General features: G+C 44.9%; 1 protein-coding gene across 1 annotated transcript in view; it reads left to right on the top strand.

Moving 5' to 3' along the window:
* MTHFD1L (methylenetetrahydrofolate dehydrogenase (NADP+ dependent) 1 like) overlaps nucleotides 1-24,132 on the top strand; it is a 185,927-nt gene that overhangs the window by 9,770 nt on the left and 152,025 nt on the right. The window contains exons 5-8 of the mRNA XM_049653057.1: nucleotides 1,584-1,708; nucleotides 3,584-3,684; nucleotides 5,647-5,783; nucleotides 19,954-20,065. Of these exons, the coding sequence (XP_049509014.1) occupies nucleotides 1,584-1,708; nucleotides 3,584-3,684; nucleotides 5,647-5,783; nucleotides 19,954-20,065 (475 nt within the window). The remainder of the gene's footprint in view (nucleotides 1-1,583; nucleotides 1,709-3,583; nucleotides 3,685-5,646; nucleotides 5,784-19,953; nucleotides 20,066-24,132) is intronic.

Here is a 24,132-nt window from a genome sequence, read left to right on the forward strand (position 1 = left end):
AGAGTTTATTACTAAGGGAGAAAGGAAACCATATCTGGGGCAGATGGTTTCTGCCACACTTACCATTATAATATATTAGAAATACTGACACTTGTCATACCAGTGTTAACAAATGCAGAGAAATTTGTTGTCCCTCTGAGAGACACCCATTGTCTGTATTTTTTCAGGTTCCTTGCCACTGGTGTTGATAGCCCTTGATTTCGTGTGTGTGTGTGTGTGTGTGTGTGTGTGTGTAATTCCTTGACTTATTTTTTGACAAAGATTTTTCCTTGTCAAAAATGTGAATGTGAATTTGCGTGATGGTGGCGTTATGTTGGAAAAGAGTAAGGGTCTTAATTTGTGAGTTAAGATCTCGTTGTTGCTTCTGCCACCTTCGAGTTACAGGTAACAGTAGACCGCCCACTTCATTCTGGGCTGCCCATCGACGTCACTCCCTCTGGCCACACCCCCAGCCCGCCATCTCTCCGTTGGCCCCTTACCTTATCTGTTTTACTTTTCTTCACGTCATTTACCACTTCCAGAGATGGTACTAGTTTTTGGTTCTGCCCCTGTCTTCCCCGTGAGACTATAAGCTCCGTGAGGACAGGTGTTTTGTTCCCAACTGTGTTTCCGGTCTTAGAACTGGTACAGTTGTAGGTGCTCAAAACATTCGACATCCTGTTGAATGAATGAAAGATAAGTGAGTAAATGAAACAAAATTTTCCTTCTCGTTTTTGTAGATCAAATAGCTTTGTCCTCTCTTACCTGGTGGACATACCACGGTGACTTTTTGCTAGACAGTGAAACGGAAGTGGTAAACCAATACTCCTCGCAGTGAGACCCCTATCAATGGGCTGGTATCTCTTTTTCTTAGGAACAAATAATATTGTGAAATGAAATGCATCAGTATGTTCTCTCCTGGCATAAAATAAACAGAGAGGACAGAGCATTGCTTATTAAAAGACCTACCTAGCCACTCGTTAGCTTTTACATCACCTTCCCAAACTGTACTTTGGTCTTTTTCGTAAATAGTGAGCTTCCTATAAAAGGGAGATTTCTCTGCTTAGAATGCATTGACCATAAGGCTTTGGAAATGCTTTCTGTGTGCCATTCAGGTCCAGAGAACCTGAGGGCCTCAGTGATGGCTTCTTGGGTGTGACAGTAGGGAAGCTTTTGTTGAACACGTTGTGTTTGAAGTACAGGCTTGTCCGGGCCAGTTTGGAATGCCTGAAACTCATGCTTCCTGGTCTCCCTGAAGGTTGGCAGTGTGTTTGGCTTAAGTATAGTTGTGGACAGGGAATTATCTTTTGCCTATCTAAATGTCGTGAACTGTCGAGCTTTGGTTTGGTTTTATTTTGTTCTGTTCTGGCAGGAAGTAGCACAATAAGGGAGACTGAGAAGTCACTAAAATACAGGCATGCTTCCTTTGAGCTTTTATAAACATGGTAGAAAGAGAAATTAGATGTGATTCATTCTGCTTTACATCAAGTCTTCAACAAGGACTGAAAAAGGAACTACAACAGATGCATTTTTATGAATCGGTTCTTTTGTTGGCTCTTATTTTCGTAAAATTGATTTTAGGGTGTTTTTTTTTCCCTCTGTAGATTATAGATGAAATCTTGAAGATTAATGAAGACACCCGAGTACATGGCCTTGCCCTTCAGATCTCCGAGAACTCATTTAGCAACAAAGTGCTCAATGCCTTGAAACCAGAAAAGGATGTGGATGGGTGAGAAAATAGAAAAGAAAGCAATCAACTCTTACTGCTAAGCGAGTTTTTCTACTGAGATTTTTCTTTTTCTTTTAGTTCCACGGTTTCAACTATGTCAGTAATTAAGAGGTGCAAGAAATCCTTTAACTATTTCAGGGATTTGAGGGCTTTCTAAATTCCGTATGAGAAAGTTACACATTTTCGGGACACCTGGGTGGCTCAGTCAGTTAAGTGTCTGACTTCAGCTCAGGTCATGATCTCGCGGTTCATGGGTTTGAGCCTCGCATCGGGCTCTTTGCCGACATCTCAGAGCCTGAAGCCTGCGTCTGATTCTGTGTCTCCCTCTCTCTCTGTCCCTCCCCTGCTCACACTCTGTCTCTCTCTCTCTCTCTCTCTCTCTCTCTCAAAAATAAGTAAACATTAAAAAAAAAAAGTTACAGATTTTAGAAAATGCACATGTCCTTTTGTAGTGCTTGGGTGCCATTCTGGAAATAATGTCCTTAACACCATCATATTCATTTGGTAATTTCCTGCCTGACTTACAGAGTCCTTGGCCAGCCTTGTCTTCTAATGAGCTTTTCCTTGATAATTCTGCCAGACCAAAGAAACAACCCAGCGTCCTGAGTCACCAGCAGGACCACATTCTCAGCCCCAGGTCATTTGAGAAAAGCAACACAAGCAGGTCATTTGAGAAAAGCAACACAAGCACTTTTATTCAGAACACAGGGTTTTACTTGAAATTAGAGAGGAAAACTACAAGTAGGTGGTGCACTAATATTTGTCTTTAACTCATGTCCTGGCGTGACATCAGCTTCAGGAGACAAGGAATACTGCCCATTCATGTGGGTCATCGGGACTCTGAGTCTTGGGGAATGAAAAGCTCATTTACCTATGTGGAAATAGGAAGTGTTTTGTACCCTGGCCAAACAGAACATAATATATTCAGTGTTACAAAGTTGTAAGCAAATGAAAAGTTAGATTCCCAATCCAGCTGTCTTAAGGGAGCTGGATTGAGAGGCTCCCGCCTCGCCAACACACCCAGGCCTTTTCCGTTACTCCGGCCTCTGTGGGCCCTCAGTCTGAGGATAGACCCAAACACAGGTTGCAAAGCCGTCCTGAAAATCTCTGACCATGTATTAGACTAACTGGAAGGGAGAAGAAGCCCTAATCAATTCGAATACATCCAGGACCTAAAGATATCAAAGTGTCATTTCAAATCTTTCATTAAAAAGAAGAGAATTATGGGAACTTTTCTAAATGTCTCTTTCGTCACTAGCCTTTATTGAGACCGTTGGTTTCAGCTCGATAGTTACGGACTAGCTAGTCCTGGATTTGAATGAGGAAGAGCACAAAAGCCATTGAAGGTACCTGGTCACTCATTTTTCCCCTTGACTTCTCAAGGAGATAAATACCGATGCTAAATGGGGATTGTGAATCCAAGTCTTGCTACGTTACCCCAGAGTTCTGGGATTGGTCCTGGATTTTAATACTGATTGAGGTATACATTTCTTCAGGGGGGAAGTGGGCTCTACTCTATGACCCTGGTATGCACACTTTAGAGCACATTCCACGTAGTACATTGGACAGAGCTCCCTGGAGTTGTGCACAGCGAGGCCCTGCATGGCCTTATGCTGTGGTCCTGCGATCCAGGCAGAACCAGAATTCCCAAGGTCGTCCCCGACCCACAGGAACCACTTCAGAGTTTCCTGAGGGACTGCGCTAAGAAGCCAGTGGTCTTTATTCCTGCCCACTCTTTATTTCGACTTAATGATTTAATATAGCCTGTCTGTGAAACGTTGACTCGGATGTTATTTGGGATTAATACATGTGAGTTACAGATCAGTAAGTTTTGACCAAGTTTTGACTTCCAACTTCCCTTATTTTCAAATTCAGAGTAACAGACGTAAACCTGGGGAGGCTGGTCCGCGGGGACGCCCACGAGTGTTACGTCTCACCTGTGGCCAGAGCTGTAGTTGAACTTCTTGAAAAGTCAGGTATGGTTGCTCCTTCAGAAATGCCACTATTTCCTACGTATTGGTACTGACTTGATTTTTTAATAAGCATTTGTTTCCGCAAGATTTTAATTGAAACATGGAAGTGATGTTCAATGTCAGCCCTTTTTTCTCATCTTTTGGGAGCTATAAATGAGCGTGACAGATTTTTCTAACAAGATTAACTGTATTACAGTTTTAAAGAGAAACAGGTCAAGATGGGCGGCTACTTGTAAACAGGTGTTCAGCTTCTCTCATGGAACAGTCAGAGTAACCACAATGAAAACTGTCCCAAGTGTCAGCTTCTCAAATCTGTCAGTGTATAGACTTAAATAAGACTTTTGTCTCATATTTAAACGAGGAAGCTGTCAGGTATAGTTCAGGGTATGGAAACCGTGATTGGGATTCATCAGGGAGCAATATCTCTTTTCAGTAATCAGTATTCAATTTTCATCGTTCTCCCCTTGACCTTGCTTTTCTATGTCAGTAATGTAGAGACGAATAATTTCTTTCTCTTGGTTATCAGATTTCATATACTTAAGGACTCTCTAGCTGATTATATAAAAATTTAACTAAATTTTTCTTGATTCCAGCTTGAGTAAAAAAGAGGAAGATGTCCCTTCTCCACATCCAAACATGCAACAATCAAACAAAAATTCCAAAATATTTACTATCCCAAATATATAAAGAACTTATACAACTCAATACCCAACAATAATAATAATTGATTAAAACATTAAAAATGTTGGAGTAGACATTTTTCCAAAGAAGACATACAGATGGCCAACAGACACATGAAAAAGTGCTCAGTATCCTGGATCATCAGGGAAATGCTAATAAAAACCACAATGAGATATCACCTCACACCAATCAAAATGGCTAGACTCAAAAACAAAAGAAATAACAAGTATTGGTGAGGATGTGGAGAAAAAGGAACCCTCGTGCACTATTGGTGGGAATACAAATTGGTATAGCCACTGTCGAAAACAATATGGCGGTTCCTCAAAAAATTAAGAGAAATACCACACGATCTAGTAATTCTCTATGGGTATTTACCCAAAGAAAGTGAAAACGCTAATGCAAAAAGATACATGCACCCCTATATTTATTGCAACATTATTGACAGTAGCCAAGATATGGAGGCGCTCTAAATATTCACTGATAGATGAGTGCGTAGAGAAGATACGGTACACATATGCAACGGAATATTATTCAGCTGTAAACAAGAATGAGATTTTGCCATTTGTGATAACATGGATGGACCTAGAGGGTATTATGCTAAATGAAGTAAGTCAGAGAAAGACAAATATCGTATGACTTCACTTATTTGTGGTATTTAAAAAAAACAAAACAAAAAAAAGCAGCAGACCCATAGACACAGAACAAACTGGTAGCTGCCATGGGTAGGAGGGGCCAAAATGGGTGAAAGGGAGTGGGAGGAACAGGCTTCTAGTTATGGAATGAATAAGTCACAGGCATAAAAGGAACAGCATAGGAATATAGTCAGTGGTATTGAAATACCGGTGTATTGTGACAGATGGCCGCTACACTTAATGGTGAGCGTAGAATGACATATAGTCACGTCACTATGTTGTTTACCTAAAACTAATATAACACTGTGTGTCAACTATACTTCAATTAAAAAAAAAAAAAAACCCTCCAAAGTATACACCAAAGTTCTATTAGAAGATTAACTTTTGATATATACCTTTAAGACAAGTAGCCATTAAGCTGAGGTAACCCATGTAGACCCTGTTTTTCCACCCTGTGGCTTATCAGGATGATGATTCTCTGTCACTCTACCATAAAATTCACAAAGAGTAAATTATGACTGATAGGCATTGTAGGCTGCAGCTTGATGGAGATGGCCAAGTTTTAAAAGGTTCTTTTTCCTTCCACTAAAGCTGAGTGGGAGGAGGACTCTGAAGTTTTGATTATAATACTGGATTTCCATTTGGTGGGCAGGTGTCAACTTGGATGGAAAAAAGGTCTTGGTAATAGGAGCCCATGGGTCTTTGGAAGCCGCCCTGCAATGCCTGTTCCAGAGAAGAGGCTCCATGACAATGAGCTCCCAGTGGAAAACACCTCAGCTTCAAAGCAAGGTAAGCATCTTTCGCGTGGGAAACAGAATTTTAAATGCTTCTACCAGGAAAGGGGAAGAACTAGAAATGTATGGCATAGCATTTAGCATAAGAAGCTAGAGAAAGAACAGAAAATCTCCAAGGATGAAAGCAATGAAGAGCAGAAGTTAATGAAATAGAAAAGCAATGTATGTGAGAGGTTACCAGCTGAGCCAAAAGTCAGTCCTCGGAAGAGTCTAGTAAAATGGAAACACCACTAGCCAAAATAACGGAAATAAAAAGAGAACACCAGCAATGTTAGAAAACAAAGGGACATAACCGCAGAAGAAAAATGATTTTCTAAAAAGGAAGCTATGAACAATTTTATACTGGTAAATTTGAAAATTTGCATGAAATGAGAACTTCTAAAAAATGTAGCTTACAGGGGTGGCTCAGTCGGTTAAGCATCCGACTTCAGCTTGGGTCACGATCTTGTGATTCATGAGTTCAGGCCCCGCATCAGGCTCTGTGCTGACAGCTCAGGGCCTGGAGCCTTGCTTTGGATTCTGTGTCTCCTTCTCTCTCTGCCCCTCTGCCGCTCACGCTCTGTCTCTCTCTCTCTCAAAAATAAATAAACATTAAAAAATTTTTTTTGAAAATGTAGCTTACAAAATGAATTTAAGTTAAATCAGTTAGACTTACATATGTTAAAGACATTGAATCAGTCTGCCCACCAAACATGTAAACAAAACAGGCAATCAGTAGTGTTACAGATGAGTTCGACTGCCATCAAAGAACAGATCATAATCTTTTTTACATAGAGTAAAAAAAGAACACTTCCTAACCCATTTTATGAGTGCCCAAACAAGGACAGGATGCTAAAGGACAATTATGGGCCAATTTCATCTGTGAACATGGTTAAAAGAATCATCGTCAAAATGTTAGCAACTGAATCCAACACCAGGTGTGGGTTCTCATAGGATTGCAAGCGTAGTTTAATATCAGAAAAATCCATTAAAATCTATGAACATAATTTACCATATCATCAGATTAAAAACTATACTGTCGCCATAGTAGATACAGAAAAGTCATTTGGTAAAATCTAGTCTCCATTATGATTTTTTTCCTAAAAACACCTTTTAGTCTAGGAAGTTAAAGGAATTCTTTAACCCCATAAAATACCTGAAAAGTTAGAGCAAATAGATTTAATGGTGATATTAGAAACGTTCCTTTAGAAATAGGAAAGATATAAGGGTGCCTGTTCTCAGCACTCCTCCTTGGCACTATATGGGAATTACTAGACAGTGCCTTGATATGAAGAAAGGAAAAATTTATAATGATTGGAAAGGAAGACACCAGACTGTGCTAGATCCTAGGTGGTAGGATTACCTACATAAAAAGCCCAGAAGAATCTATGAGAAAACATGAGAATGAAAAAGAGTCCACCTGGGTTTCTGGGTATGAGATCAACATGCAAAAAACCAATTGCATTTCTACCCAGCACACCCATAGTTAAAAAATGAATTTCTTTAAAAAATATCTATTTTGAGGGGCACCTGGGTGGCGCAGTCAGTTAAGCGTCCGACTTCAGCCAGGTCACGATCTCGCGGTCCGTGAGTTCGAGCCCCGCGTCGGGCTCTGGGCTGATGGCTCGGAGCCTGGAGCCTGTTTCCGATTCTGTGTCTCCCTCTCTCTCTGTCCCTCCCCCGTTCATGCTCTGTCTCTCTCTGTCCCAAAAATAAAAAAACAAAAAAACAAAAAAAAAACGTTGAAAAAAAAAATATCTATTTTGAGAGAGCGCACCTGTGCTCAAGCAGGGGAGGAACAAAGACAGAGAGGGAGAGAGAATCCCAAGCAGGCTCCATGCTGTCAGCGCAGAGCCCCATGTGGGGCTCCATCTCCCAAACTATGAGATCATGACCTGCGCTTGGAATCAAGAGTGGGATGCTAAACCGACTGAGACACCCAGGCGCCCGCCTTAGACCATTCTTTTACATTTTCATGGCTGAAACGGTTAATAAAGTTCATAATTTCAAAATATGACCCTGAATGTAACAAATTTCAAGCAAAATGAAGTTACATTAAAAGCGTATTAAGTACAGGGGCGCCTGAATGGCTTAGTCGGTCAAGCGTCCAACTCTTGGTTTCAGTTCAAGTCATGATCTCACAGTTCGTCACGATCTCACAGTTCGTGAGATCGAGCCCCACGTCAGGCTCTGTGCCGACAGATCAGAGCCTGCTTGGGATTCTCTCTCTCCCTCCCTCTCCACCCCTACCCCAATCTCTCTCTCTCTCTCTCTCTCAAAAATAAACTTTTTTTTTTTTTTTAAGTGTATTAGGTACAATAAAGTACCGCGGAACAACATCAAAAACACATGTTCCTCATGTTGCCGCAGGAGAACAGAAAGGAGCAGGTTGTGGTGCTGCCCAGGGAAGGCAGGTGTCTCCACCTAGAAGGGTATATTTGAGCGGCAGGTGGATCTAATATATTTTAAGACAGCTCGGAAACGTCTTGGCGTTGAGCGCAAACCCACGTGCCTTTTTAGTGGTCACCACACGGTGGCAGCCTATTCAAGAAAATTCAAGGGCAAGGTTGTGCACCGCAGAGCCTAGAATTTTTGATCTGGAAGCTTAGTGAAAAGAGGAAAACAAACCCTGCTCTGAACTGAACAGCTGTGGTGAAAAAGAGAAAAATACCTTCACTGGCAGCTGAATGTTTTCACAGCTGTCACAGAGACTTTGCTAGTTGTATCTGTATTTTTGTAAAACAAAGACATCTTTCAAAGTCCTTTTTTTTATTATGGAAATAAATCACCTTGACTCTTCTTTGGGATAAATCTCATTTTAACTTTGAGAACGACTAAGTGGCTTTACTCTCTAGAGATTCTAGAAATTGGGTAACTTTCCTGTTTTCAGATATCCACGAAGGTTCTCTTAAAAGTTCACATTGCACACACATTCTGTTTCCTGAGGCCTCGGTATTTGTAACCGCACCACCGTGGATCATAGAAACTGTAGACTTTCTCTTTATTACTTCATCTGTTTTTTGTTTTTTTTTTAAGGTTTATTTTTGAGAGAGAGAGAGACAGGCAGAGAGAGAGGGAGACACAGAATCCAATGCAGTCTCCAGGCTCTACACAGAGCCCGACGCGGGGCTCGAACTCACTGCAAGATCATGACCTGAGCCGAAGTCGGCCGCTTAACTGACTGAGCCACCCAGGCGCCCGATTGCTTCATCTTTGTAGCCAAAAATATGGGAAGGAATTTTCAGGGCTCCTCATACTCTTTGTCTGCGAAATGCATTTGGTCTCTGGAATTTGGCCCCCCTCTACCTGGCGTACTTACTTCCTGTCCCGCCAGGAGGTAGAGCCTTTACCTTTCCATTTTTCATGCCAGCAGCCAGCACTTCAATACCAGTCACCTCCCCGCTGATATGCCTCCATGCTTCTGCCCGACATTTGACTTTCCCCTCTTCCTATATTTTATTTCTAAAACACAGGCCATTGCTGGGCCTTGTTGCTGAGGGTCAGCAGACGTCAGCAGACCACAGTGGTAGCAGCTTATGAGGTACCGAGGGCATCCTGGCACGGGTTGGCATCCTGGGGGCACCTGCCCGGGACAGGATGTGTCCACCCTCGCTGCGCCTTAGAAAACCTTCACTGTGAAAAACGTTGAAGATGTAACAACAGATTGGGATCTTTGTTTTCTAATTTTATTAGGAGCGAATAACTGGTCCAATGTAAGATTACAGTGCTTTTGGATTCTCCTTATCAGCAATGACAAGTGTTGCAGAAAGAAAAGGGGAAGCAAAGGATTATGGCCATTCGGTGGAAGGAAGTCATCTTTGCAAAGCATTTCTTCTAGGCTTGTTGGTACCTGACACAGAACGAGACACTCCCCCTCACCCCCCACCCCCGTTGGCTGTCTGGTTGGGGCTTTCCATCCTGAGAGGTTTGGGGATCAGGAGGTAACCGTGAAACATTAGAGTCCTGTCTCCCCCCTCCTATACTCCGTAGCCTTTCAAGGTGGGGATTACCTACAACCAATCCTACCGTGACCAGTGACCAGCAGGGACTACCTTTGAGGGTTTAGAATCAGACACATTTGTGTTCTGGGTAAGCAGTAGGACATAGGCTTTGGTGACAAACAGCTGTGGGTTCACGCCTTAGTTGTTGCTTAACTTTTCTGAGCCTTGTGTCTTCATGTGTAGAATGGGAATTATAATTTCCCCTACCCGCTGGGGAAATTCGGTCATATGCATTGGCTTAGGACAGAACTTGGCACCTATGAACATCCACATTAATGGTTTGGCTACTGTTAAAGGTGAGTCAGGAAACACACTGGCAAGTTTCACAATGTGGAAAGGCCGCTGGGTCAGTTAAGTCATAAGGAGATAAGCTAATAAAATAGTGGCATCTAGGTCCCTCATTGGAAGCCCAGTAGATGTGCTTCCAGCGTATGGCTGGCAGGAGGGAGTCGCTCTGTGGAGCCTCCCGGCAACATTTGAAGGTGGAGGGAATGAGGGGCGCCTGGGGGGCTCAGTCGGTTGGGCGGCCGACTTCGCCTCAGGTCGTGATCTCACAGCTCGAAGGCTCGTGAGTTCCAGCCCCGCGTCGGGCTCTGTGCTGATGGCTCAGAGCTGGATTCTGTGTCTCCCTCTCTCTTTGCCTTCCCCTGCTCACTCTCTGTCTCTCTCTCTCTCAAAAAGTAAACATTAGGAAAAAAAAAAATGAAGGTGGAGGGGATGAAACCACAGCCAGACTAAGAGACAGTGTCTTGACCTATCCGGGCTCACCCCCAGTCCTCACTGGGAATAGTCTCAACTTTGAGTTATGTAACAGCCTTTGCTCCATGGCTGTGGACCTCTTCCTTCCCGTGAATTCTGTGTTACTCGGAAGCCACTCTGCCTCAAGTTATCTTTGGTGGGGGTTCCTCGTTTATTAATTACTTCTTACAGGAATACTATTCCTTCCTACAATGTCGAGGCATGGTTACGCAGAGTTACCGAAATAGAAATGGATTCTGCCGACGCGTAAGATCTCTGTGGAGCCTGAGCGTGAAGCATTGAGATTTGCCTTTTGAGAGTTTTGTGGAAAATGGAGTCGACTGCTGTGTTTTGTAGCTTTATCGCTGGTGCCCACCAGAGCGCATCACTGAAAAATAAGAATGAGTTTCCCACTTTGTTTCAAGCGTCCCTTCTGGGCTTTGCAACGTTACGCATTTGCGTGTGGGAGAGGGGAAGAATGTCTGGGCATTTGTCCAAATGAGCCGCGTGCTATGGAGCATCAGACGTCAGTAAGCCAAAGCACTGGGCATGATGTCTTTGGGTAGGGCTAAGGAATCGCCCTCCTTCCTCTGCCCAGACTTAGACGCCACACTCAGCTTCCCAAGCCCCTGGAGTGGAATGACTCCCCGATGTGGGGACTGGACGGAGCCCCCCACCCAGCGAGAACGGGCTTATCTCTTCCTCACCCTGATGAGTTCACCCTGATGCCAAAAGCAATTTGAAGTGAGACGATGTTCGGCATTTAGTATTTATGAGTTGGAGTGGTACCCCTCTCCAGGGAAGCGACGTTGACAGGCCCTCTGGGGCTGTGTGTGCACACCCCCTTAACTCATACTGCTAGTGGGAGAGCCTCCTGAATTTGTGGTCAGACACAGCTGGAGGACGGGGGTGAAATGGCCTCCAGCTGTGACAAATCGGGTCGCTCCCAGCTGTGTGTATAAGAAAGAACCCAGAAATAAGAGAACCGTTTTTATTTTGTTTTTCTCAGAGGATCTCGTTTCTCCTCCTCCGGTGCACGGAGACCCTCAAAACGAGTACTGACACAAGAAGGGAAAAATACAAGGTTTCCCCATTTGAAGGATCAAAGTGTGTCATTTCTTTGAGCAAAGCTAAATGATCACAAAGTCGTTTCCAGTTTACATTCACTGCGTGGCATGGCTCATAAAAGGCTTTTAAAAGTGGATTGGAAAATTCTGAATAACCCTGTATTGTACATATGAAATCTTAAAAAAAAAAAAAAAAAACCAAACCAAAAACCCTTTTTTCCAAAGATTGGAAGAAAACTCTAGCTTTTAAACTGGATGAGATTAGCGAGTTACGTGGTTGGGTTTTTAAAATGTATCTTAATTTTTAACGCATTCGGCTCTTAAGCCCTGCAGGAAATCAAACATAATCGTTACGAACCAAAAGTACAGCAATACTGGTTTTTCTGGAGATCCTTGTTTCTTCCTAGGGCTTGGAGTTAATGTCAAGGGTCCCATCATTTCTACCTGGAGGACTCAGTCTTGCGTGTCTTGCAGGACTTGTCTAGCGATCAAGTACTCCAGCTTTTGCTAACACGCACCTGCCTGTTCTCCCTCGTTGCACTACCTTGTCGCTGGGTGCAGAACTCTCAGTTCCCAGATTTTTTATTTCCCGTGCTTTCTGCACATCACCCCACTGTCTCCTGGCCTTCAGGGTGTCTGGTGAGGATAATAGCTGCTTGTAACATTCACAGGAGAGGCTGCACTTGAGCTGGACCTGGGGTAAACGGCGGTAACGACAGCTCACGCTGGTTGAGCTCCTGAGTGCCTTGAGCCAGGGGCAGGGCTTTGCTGTTGCCATGATTCTGCAGTTGCCCTGCCTGTGGGACCCCCATGCCCTCCACATCACGGCTGAGGAAGCTGAGACTTTTTGTAATGGGGGAGGTGGCACTACAGCTTAATTTTTTTTTTTTTAAGTTTATTTATTTGGAGAGAGAGAAAGTGTGAGTGGCGGGGCGGAGGGAGAGAGAGAGAATCCCAAGCAGGCTCCGCACTGTCGGCGTGGGCTCGAACCCACAAGCTGTGAGATCGCGGCCTGGGCCGAAGTCAGACGCTTAACCGACCGAGCCACCCAGGCGCCCCCAGCCTGAATTTTGAGCCGCTGTCCCAAGTGGTCTCTTATTCCAGATAATCACAAAACCCAGTCTTTAAAAGTCCCTTTAACGTTTAATCTTTTACACTTAAAAGTATCTGACAGCTCAGATGGGGAACTTCAGGGAGACCAAGGCCCAAGACGTTAGACTGGCCATGAGTTCACTATTGTTTTATTCCAACAGTTTAGAATCCCGTAGACATCCTTTAAAAAAATTTTTTTCATGTTTATTCATTTTTGAGAGAGAGAGAGAGAGAGACAGAGCGTGAGTGGGGAAGGAGTAGAGAGAGGGAGACACAGAATCCGAAACGGGCTCCAGGCTCTGAGCTGTCAGCACAGAGCCCCACGTGGGGCTTGAACTCACGAACCGCGAGACCGTGACCTGAGCCAGAGTCGGAGACTTAACCGACTGAGCCCCCCAGGCACCCCTCCACAGACATCATTTAGGAGAGGAAGCAGGAGGGAGACCGAGTGCCATTCTGGCCCTGAGGCACTGGGCTTGTCACCTGCCCTCCAGGGACGCTGTGGGCGCCCTGGTCACATGGGTGGGCACGCAGGACTGCACATCCACATGCGTCCCTCTTCTCCCCCACCCGATACGGGCTTCTGTCCCCAATCTCAGGGCACCACACATCTTGCGCCAAGCAAATACCAAGGCTATTCAGGAACGTGTGACTAAGCGACCCGAGTCACGTAGGCCCCTGAGCGCTCTTTGGCAGATTTCTCCATGTTCGTGGACTGAAAAGGCCTTTCGATGTCAGCTCCCATTCTCACCCTTGCTACTCCCTGATCGTTGCCACCCAAACAAGAGGTGAGGGGGACCTTTGTTTGAGAGTCCCCAAATCAGGCTGATTATATTCGGCAGGACTGAGGAAAGGATTTGTGAGAGAATCCGGAGGAACTGAGGGGCACGCAGGGAGTCACGTACAGGGAGCCTTAGTCATACATAGCACGCACTGGATACGGCACAGAAGGAGGGCTCCACGCTGTGTCCCGTGGACAACAGGCCAGTGACCGCACCTCCAGTCCACCCAGTGTCATCCCTGTTGGCCCTTCTGCCCCTTGCCAGACCCAAGCTCCGCCTCGTCCCCCTTCTCCCCCAGCGTAGATGCTACGTGAGGAACCAACATGTAATTTAAGGAATTAGGATACTTTCGTCGGTACCTTTTAAACCTAACCCCCCTCTAATAAATAAAGCGCCTTACGTTTGGGTAAAGATCTAGTTCTCAAAGCCTTTTCCCGCATGATCTCGTTCACGTTATACCTGAAAACGCAGCGTGGGAGCCTGTGCACCGAGGGGGAGCGGGGTCTGCCCTCGAGTCGAGGCCTCGTAGCTCCGCCGAGCCGTGTTCCCGCTGCACCTCGGTCCCCTCCCGTCGAGGGCGACTCCTTCACTTTTCAGAGGTGGTGACCGAGGCCTGAAGAGTTACTTGGAGGAGGTGGAAAAGCAAACCTTGCTGATGTGTCATCCGGGGTTCCGAAGCGGAAAGTACAAACGTGTCAGGAGATGCAAAGGCAAATCTCCCACGGCCATAGCCACTGGCATCAGCCTGAACAGGCCGTAGCTATTTAGGTATGGGGTTGACGACGTAAGTGTACGTCAGGGCCGTCCTGCCTCTGGGAAGCCTGGCCGGTTTAGTGTCACTCTGGGAACTGTAACTTGGGCATTCGCTCATCTTCGTGCCGCACGGTTCTGAGCCTTTGTCATATTAAGTTTTCTCTCACCCCACCTACAAACACGTAGCTCTCTCTCTGTGTCTCCTAGCCATCCTTTTTAACTTTATTGCCAGAATACGAGGAAGGGAACTATTTTCGATAAGTCATTCAAAGCTCACCCATCGCTAGCTATGAGGTTGTGCTTTCCTCTTACCGTGTGTTACAACCCGTGTGCGCGTCCCGTGCACTTGAAGAGGGAGTTACTGTCTTCTCTGTCATTCTGGACACAACTGAATCTCCTAGGTTCTCTTCTCATACATTGAGCATGAAGTATGTGGAGTGGTGAAGTAAGAGGGGAACCTAGAAGCCTATAGAAAAAGGAAGATCATTCATCATCCCGTGGGGGGAAAAGTTGGTAGATACGTGTTATAATCATAATCCCGGGCCGTGCGTTTAGCTTGTAGTCATTCAGATTTATGAAATAAGCATAGGAGAGGGCTTGATTTTAAAAGCCAATGATCTGTTCTGATCAGAGGAGAGTGGAAGAAAGACACATACCCAGTTTCCAAAAGGAGAATTCTTCCAGGACGAGATCACTTGGGTGTCTGTGAAAGGAGGTGGGGAGAATACCTCTTGCTGGAAATTCTCTTATCTTACCAAAGTCTTACAATATCTGAATGAAAATGGTTTGACATTCTTATTTTAGAGTCCTTACAGTTACCGTAATGTTTCTATCTGACATTGTGCTTAATATTTCGGGAAAATGTGGACATTGACCCATAGGTACAAAGCCGGAATCCTACGGTAGATGCTCAGTTCATTGAAATAAAGAATTAGACGTTCCAAGTCAAAGTAGTTTATGAATAAACGGGGACTGTGCTCATGAAACACTCGGCCTTAACGAAGTCTCCATATGCAGGGAATACACTTGACCCAAAAGGCAGGAGTTTACCAGGCTCCTGCCCATGTCTATAGGAATGTCACTGATGGATTCCTAATTGCCAAAAATGGATTTTTTTGCTTTTAGTTTGTTTGGCCACTGGGCATCATTCAGACCTGTCGACCATGCCCTTTCCCCTGCGCCTACATGACTCCCCCATTCTTCCTACCTTCTGGGCCACACCCAGTCACCATCGTTTCTCTCACCATTGAAGATGAACACTCCCAGGAATGTACTCAAGGCCCCTTTCCTTCCCACCCTCCCTGTTTCTCCCAGATCCCCACACTTCTGGGTTTACCCATATCTGATGCTGATGAATCCCGGCCTACCTCCCCTCCTCCCTGACCATCCTGAGTTCCGAGTCCATGCGTCCAGCTTCCTACCGAATGTCTCCTCTCGCATGTCTCCCTCCCACTCCCTCCGGCCCATTCTCAACCCAGCATCCAGCATAATCTCCCTAAAACACATCCGATGGTGTGAGCACAACCAAAGTAGCCCAGTCTGACAACTCCTTGTCAGTAGCAAGAGAAGGTCAGCAACGTTGGGAATTTGACATTTATAGGAAGAAAGTGACATCTCATTAAAAAAAAAAAAAAAAATACCTCGGGGGGCGCCTGGGTGGTTCAGTTGGTTGGGAATCCAACTTCAGCTCAGGGCATGATCTCACGGTTCGTGAGTTCGAGCCCCGCGTCGGGCTCTGTGCTGACAGCTCGGAGCCTGGAGCCTGCTTCGGATTCTGTGTTTCCCTCTCTCTCTGTCCCTCTCCTCCTGTATGTGTTTCTCTCTCTCTCTCTCTCTCTCTCTCAAAAATAAACAAACATTAAAGAAAAAATTTTTAAGAGACCTCAGGTGCCTGGGTGGCTCAGTCAGTTGAGCATCTGACTTTTGATTTCACCTCAGGTCATGATCCCAGGGTCGTGGGATCAAGCACCCACGTCGGGCTCCCACAGTGTGTTGAGCCTGCTTGGCTGCCTGGGATTCTCTCTCTCTCTTCCTCTCCTTTGCACCTCTCTCTCTTTCTCTCAAAACAAAACAAAACAAAACACTAAGTCTTTTTAGGACTTTGCCATGAGATAGTCAAGGAGTCTCTGTGCCACATGAAATTTCACGGACACTTCTCATTACAAAGCACTGGAAAGAATGTGCTGTAGGACATTTGCTCTCTAAAGCCACTTAACCAGGGTCACACAAACCACAATGTGTCCCAGTTCATCGAAAGTGGAAGAACAAGTTCAAGCCACCCTTCCCTCAAGACCCCTCTCTGTATTGTGTGTGATACCTGCCCAGCTCGTGTGCAAAGACGGATCAGGGATGCCCATGCCTGTGTGGACAACATAAGTAGAAATGAAATGTTTAATTGTTTCTTTTTCGTATCCCAGTGGTTTGCCCTGTTCCCCTCCATCTTGTAGATCCTAGTTGTAAAATCTTGTAGGCAGGATTTTTATTTTCGGGTCCTCAGTGACCTCAGTCAGTGTCTGCCCCAAGCAGCACTTGAGAGATGGCTAGTGAGTGAGTATTTTCGCTAAGGAATCTTGGACCTTCTTCATTCTCTTAAGCAATTGTAACTTCAGAAGCACATCTTTGCTGGAGAAAGGACCTATTGATTTTTTTTTTTTAATTTTTATTTTTTTGAACTTTGTTTTCTGAACTGTGTTGATAACTTGAAGAATATAGAAACAGGTTTTATGGGTCTCAGGTAATCACGATTCATCAAAACCTATCCACCTTTTTTTTTTTTTAAGCATCCCAGCTTTCCGTATATATACATAGCTCATACCTCAGATTCCCACATGTGCCCTCAGAACACATCAATAGTGGAGGATAAATTCTGTCTTCTAGCCAACAGGGTGGGGCTGTATTTTCTATAGTTTGAATTTTAAAATGCATTTTTTTTTTTTTGCTACATACAAAATCATGATGTCCCTTATAACCTTGCAGATCATATCTGTCCTCTGTCCTCCTCTCCATTTTCTGATGCTTGCCCCCCGCTCTTAAAAATCAATGACGTAGAGAAAAAGAATTTTCGTGATATCTCGACTCTACGTTACTCCCACATACTCCACATTAAACGTCAGCATATCTGCGTCTTACTATTGTTTTAACATTTGGTCTTCCGCCTGGGGAGTGGGCAGTACTCTGTAAGCCGCTTCTACGTCAAACCTCAGCAGAGAAAGCAATATTTTGTTAAGAGGCAGAGTTGCAAGCCAGGCTTTGGCCAGGGTCTTTCCCATTTGGGAGGAGGAAAGTGGAAACAGCCAGCGAGACGATAATTCTCCTTGAATTCTTTAGCTCATTAAAATCTTTGCTGGTCCTCAGTGGGTTATGTATTGATTTAAGCATCTAGCAGTTTTCCTTTCCAGAAAAGAATTAACATCTCCAATGTGATCATTACTAATGGTGGAGATTTTTGTCTTTTCTCTGTGGGAGTAACTTATTACTTATTAGCACACTTTGGAGTTGTATTTAAATACGGAGTGGAGGGGTCGGCATGAGATTCGTGAGATTTATAGGTAATGAAAAGAACAGGTTGTATCAAAGATACCACGTGGAGGAAACTAAGTGTTCTTAGGGGACTCGTGATCCTTGGCTTTTTCCAAAACGAACGTTTCAGCCCGTATATATTAACTTCCTTTTTATAGAAGTTTTAACATGTTCTGTTTTTGCTGCTATTGTGCATGGAAATGTAGCAAAATGGCGTTTCTTATCTGCTGGTCATTTCCAACAGGCATGAAGCATTTGAGTTTCTCTGGGGGCTTTACTGTGGTTGAGTATCTGCAGTGATAGAAGAACGTGAAGAAATGCATTTTTTTTATTCAAGTAAAATCCCTTTTCCATAAGAACACTTTTTGCCCCTGAATATAACATCAGCCAAGAATCTAGCTGCTTTTCATTCAGATCTATCTATGGAGAACATGTGACATTAACACACTAGAGTTCGTTCCGTTTCACAGTGTTGTATCCCCGCAGCATAAGAAAATGATGGCTGTTTTAGTAGGGACTTCTCTTCTTTTTAATGTGATTAATTTGGTCATTTTACTTGGACACGATTTCAGTGCAGGCTTCTTCCTGGACCTCAATGAAGTTCGTACTGAAGAGCAGTGAGCCCTGTGTGACTGTTAACCCCCTTTCCCCAGTTGGCACGGTCAGATTGCTCCGATGTTCCCGGGATGTCACTTTTAAAGGTTGGCTTTATCGGCTCTTTGAAAAGACATGCCATTTAAGTTGTTACCGTGTCCCTCCTCTGTCAAAGGAGCTTGGCGCTGTTCTAGATCCTGGCTTTTTCCTTCACAGACCAAGTAGGACTGTCATGAATTTTCCTCCCCTCGCTGCCGTCTCTTGTCCCGAGATTTCTAAGAGACGTTAGCCGAGGCAGCCTCTTGCCCAAACTGTGTTGCAGACTTTTAGGCTGAGCTGTTGGCTGGGTGGGTCCCCGAGCCCTTCAGCAATCAGCCTGTCCATGCTGAGAATGGATGAGGGCGCATGGAAGCATGTTCATTTCCGGGGACTTTGGGTGGTGGGAGTGACAACGGGGCAGTTTCTGTGTTTCATCTCGACCTCCTCTGGCTGATTCTAAAGAGTCTGCAGTCCTTTGCGGGGCACAGAAGTCTGTGGAAAAAGCAATGAAGGAAGGAAAGCGGCATGGGAGAGCAGAGGGCTGCAGCGTCCTCTTTCTCCCCCACTGAGTGTCCAAGACTGGCTCCTCTGCGGGAAACAGGACATACCAGAGAGGTGCTCACACCCTCAGAACCTCCGTTTCCTTGTCTCTTAAATGGGTGTAACACCAACCCACATCGCTGACACGTGTAGCCGTAGTTCTTTTCCCCTAGAGGGTCTCAGATTTGTCCCTGGCCTTGCGCCCTCCTTAGGAATCCAGTTTGCGATCGTCGGTTTAGTTGGGGACGGGTCATTCTTTGGTTGAGGTCAGAGCCAGTCGCTTCCCTTGTTTCTAGGTGTCCCCTTCCTACCAGACAAGTCACTCCAGCACCGTGTTATCAAAATCGGACGGGACGGATAGGATGAATCTGTTTTGTAGTAATAGTCGAATTCCTTTCCTTTCTCTCAAAAAAAAAAAAAAAAAAAAGGAAAGAAAGAAAGAAAAGAGCAGTTTGACAGGAGACTAAGCAGAGCCTCAAGGAAAATGAGATTCTTTCTTGAGCTCTTGACAACCCTCCCATAGATCCAGTAAAAGTTCCATATGGGTCTAATTTTGAGTGTGCAGTTGTACAGGCCAGCAGGCCCCCCGAACTGGCCAGATCTTCCAAGAGGCTTCCCTACGCACCCCCCCTCCGCCCCCCCCGCCCCCTCCCCACCGTCTTCCCCCTGAGCCGCTGCGTGAGTCAGGACACCACCCACCCTGTGCACCTTTCAGTCTCTGCTTCCATTGAATGGTTTTCTCGGCCCCGTCATTTTTCTCGGTATTGCAGTGAGTGCTGAAAACGTGGACGATGACCTTGCGCACAGCATTCACGCCGAACTGACTGCCCGGAAGAACTTCTACCCCCTTTGCTTTGTAGGACATGATGGTCACGCCCTGTGCCGATCTGTGCTGCGTTCGTACCTTAGTGAAGCGATTCTGTTCCTGTTAACTGGCATGGCGCTGACCTCCGGATGCGTGTCAGTTCCCTATCGCGTTGAAGTCCATTGACACACATCGCCAGTCCTGTGTCTCTGCCACAGGTTAAAACGCGCGCGGTGTTTTTTCTGTTTCTCTCCAGCTTCACGAGGCTGATATCGCGGTCGTAGGCTCTCCCAAGCCAGAAGACATTCCCCTTTCTTGGATACAACCAGGAACTACAGTTCTCAACTGTTCCCATGACTTCCTATCAGGTGGGTCAATGTCTTAACCTTGGTGTTGGGCCGCGGATGAAGACAGGGAAGAGTGTGAGAGAAACGTGTAACCTTATTCAGAGGAGAGGACGTTCCCTGAAAGGTTGGTCACCGTCAACATCCGTACACAGGAGAGGAAGCTTCGACTGTTGATGTGCCTGCCTTTTGGGTTACGTGATACTGAAACTGTGTTGTCGGGCAAAGAGAAGCCGAGAGGCCAAGGGCAGTAGCTGCCCCCCTCCCCCGTGCCCCTGGAGAGACATGCCCCTGCTGGCCTCTACATCTGAGCAGTCCAAGCGGTAGTGACCTGAAGTAGATCGTGTGTATGCGTGTGAAATAAACTAGAAATAGTGGTTTTTAGTCTTTGACAACGAAGTGGAATCCGTTCTCCCAAAGAAATCTTACATGAACTTCAACAGGTAAAAGCAGCTGAAAACAGTTGCTGGGAGGGATGAGAATGGAGACCAGTGCTTGTGTCTCCCTGATTTCCCCTTGCGGTGACCCCTCAGGCACTTCCTGGGAGCCCCAGAGGCACCTCAGAGCAGTGTGAAAGTCACCATCAGAAACTGGTGGTCCGGGGCACCCGGATGGCTCAGCGTCTGACTTCGGCTCAGGTCATGATCTTGCGGTCCGTGGGTTCGAGCCCCACATCAGGCTCTGTGCTGACAGCTTGGGGCCCGGAGCCTGCCTTGGATCGTGTCTCCATTTCTCTCTCTCTCCCTCTCTCTCTCTCGTTTTCAAAAATAAATAAAACATTAAAATAAAAAAGAAACAGAGGTGGTCTTAGGGTGTATTTCACCACAGGATCCAGGAATGCCTTGGACCACACCAGACCCACCTTCAGAGAATCTCAAGCTGTGTCCGCACCAGGTCATCCAGCCAAACGGCTGGTATGAGCAAGCCCAGAGGGATACCTTTTTCTCATTCACGGAAGGACCCTCTGAGGCTAAGAAAGTTTTGCACCATACCTCATCCACTTTTTCAAGTCCCTGAGTAACATGTGTGTGCAGATTTCAGCGTTGGCGAGGTCTGTGGTGAGCAGGCCTGGAGCACAGCGTTTTTCCCCCAAAGATGGTCAGAATTGGAGCCAAAGTGGGTGGAGGCCTCTACCCTCTTTCTGCCCCGACCACACGGGAGTTCTAGACCTTGAAACCTAGACCACCCCACATATATATATACGTGTATATGTATATACGTATATACATATACGTATATGTATATACATATATACATATACGTATATGTATATGTGTGTGTATATATATATGTGTGTGTGTGTGTGTGTATATATATACACAACTTGTGGTCCAGCCACCTTGAGATACCATTTTACACTTTTCCACAAAAAATGCACTAACTTTAATTTGACTGCAACGTAATAGAAGGAAAACAACGTGATCCTCAAAGTGTTACTGAAATTCATATAACTGTTTCTTCAAAAAGAAAAATAATGGACCCACCCCTCTAGGAAGTGTCCCCCCCCCCCCCCCCCAAGAATTAACCAGTCAGATTAAAAGCTCTTTGGGGCTGAAGGGGGATGGGTGGGTTGGAGTGTGCAAGGGACGAAGTTCAGGAATTTCCCAGAATGCCCATGTGCTTTGCTCTTAGATGAAGAGCACGCAGATGAATGAAGCAATTAGAGGCATAATATAATGTGGATGTAGGATTAATCGATCTTTTTCGCAAACAGAAGGCTTGCACTAAGTAACTCCTTTGAAATACATGTAGTTTCAGGCCACAAATTTCTTTCCCCGCCGGAAAAAAAAACAATGCCTGACCTATAAATGATGGGCATAGCAGATTTGCTCCTCTGCTCAGAATTTAGATTAGGAAAGTCAGTTTGGACTTGCTGTTCTTTTATTTATTTTTTTTTTTAAAGTTTATTTATTTTGAGAGAGAGAGAAAGCATGAGTGGGGAAGGGGCAGAGAGGAAGGAAAAGAGCGAGAATCCCAAGCAGGTTCTTACTGTCAGCACAGAGCCCAATGCGGGGCTTGAACCCCCAAACTGGGAGATGATGACCTGAGCTGGAGTTGGACGCTCAACCAACTGAGCCTCCCAGGTGCCCCTGACTTGATGTTCTTTCAAATGAATGCTTGGCTGTTACAATTCCTTGCTGTTTTTTGGGGTTTTTTTAGTTAGAGTTTACATGTTTAGGACAATTTTGGTATAATCTTGGCTGGAGATAGAGTCTACTTCAATGTTCTTGGAATCCCTTTGAGCTCTATGATTATATGAAGGTGACTATATATATGTATGTATGTATGTATGTATATATATATATATATATATATATCTTTTTTTTTTTTTAGTGAAATTGTGCCGTATTTTTTAATATGTTTCTTTTGGGGACCTTTACTTTTTTAAAGGCATTTGTAAAAACATTAGATTTCAACATAACCATCCTCCTTGGGGGAAAAAAAAAAGACCAAGGCATTATATTTTGACTGAATGATTCTGGATGCAGACTGCAGTTCATTTTAAATGTATCTGGTCCAGTACTAGCAGTTTTCTTCCTGATTTTTGAGTCAAGTATATGCTCAGTAAATGAGTGTTGAATGAATGAATAAACCTGGTCCCAGAATTGTACTCTGATTGCAGTTTTCAGTTAGTTGCAGACACAGAGACATCTCCTTGAACTAGCCTCCCATTCAAAAACAGGGCTGGCAGGGCAAAGACAAAGAGGAAAGATGTTCTCCTGATTAAATAGATGAACATTTTACACTCAGTACTATTTATAATAGCATTCTATTTCCTGGTAGTCCATTTTAACTTTAGCAACTTTGATTTGTATGAAAATTTAATCTATGCATAGATTGAAGAAAGGCTCTTCTCTCTTTTTTTCATAACCCTGTCACCTTAAAGAGACTTTTGAAAGCAGTGTTAAAAGGAGAGGTGCTTTTATTCACCTTTAAGAGCAAAAGAATTCTTAATAAACTGGCGATTGGGTGAAGGCAGGGTTTTATGATGAAATTTTCATCCTCGTCTTAATGGTGCAGGGTTCTCCCCCCCACCCCTCCATAAAAATAGATGGGATATGGTGATTTATAATGAGGTAATTCTGTAGAGGCATTGTATTGAGTACCTAATCCCAGGAGAAATTTTTGTGATGGCTGACATCCCAGACGCAGTGCTTGCAAAACAGTTACACCCAACTTGTTCGATCTGTTCACTCTTCTGTGGCGTGAGTCTAATTTTTAGATTTACAAGAGGTACATGTTTATATCCAGTTTTCTAGCTGTAAGAATCGTTTGTTATTATTAAATTTCAAATCAAAGAAGCTGTGATGCTGTAATGCTCTGCTTCCTGAAGAGCAGAATTCATCCTAAGCAAGACCATTTCATACCCTGATGTTAAGATTATTCCCTGATGTGCCAAAGGGGACAAAAGAGAAGCTGGTCTTCTGTCTCGTGCCCGGAGAACAGAATCCAAACAGCAATGTGGGTCACAGTACTTGACAGCATCATTCTATCTGTCTGTCTATCTATCCGTCCATCCATCCATCCATCCATCCATCCATCTGTTTATTTTGAGGGAGAGAGGGTGCAAGTTGAGCCAGGGACCAAGAGAGGGAGGGAGAGAAGCAGGGCTTACCCAAAGCAGGGCTCGTGTTCACCCGAGGCGGGGCTCCGACTCACAAACTTGTGAGACGATGACCTGAGCCACCCAGGCGCCCTTGCCAGCATCATTTTAAGTGAACGTAAGTGTATTTGGTGTGGACTGGTGGTGGAACCCCGGGCTGCATCTCAAGTTCATGCTAATGACCTGGGGGACCTGGTCCTGGAGGACCTCGAGCCACCTCTCTTATGGCCCCGAAGGGACACAGTGTAATTAACGTAAGGAGAAAAGCATGGGATGTGGGTCAGATTGATCTCACTCAAAGAGAAGAAGCGTTTTTTTAAATTTTTGTTTTGATTTTCTCTCAACTGCCTTGTATTTACAAGCCGTGTGACTTTGGGCAAATAACTGAAGCTCCCTGATCTTCAGTTTCCTTGTGAGTAAGATGGGAGCAAGGCTGTTGAGAGGAATAAACGAGCTCTCACCTCACAGCACCTCTTTCTTGGGAGCT

This window comes from Panthera uncia (assembly GCF_023721935.1).
Source record: "Panthera uncia isolate 11264 chromosome B2 unlocalized genomic scaffold, Puncia_PCG_1.0 HiC_scaffold_24, whole genome shotgun sequence".
In the NCBI taxonomy this organism is placed as follows: Eukaryota; Metazoa; Chordata; class Mammalia; order Carnivora; family Felidae; genus Panthera; species Panthera uncia.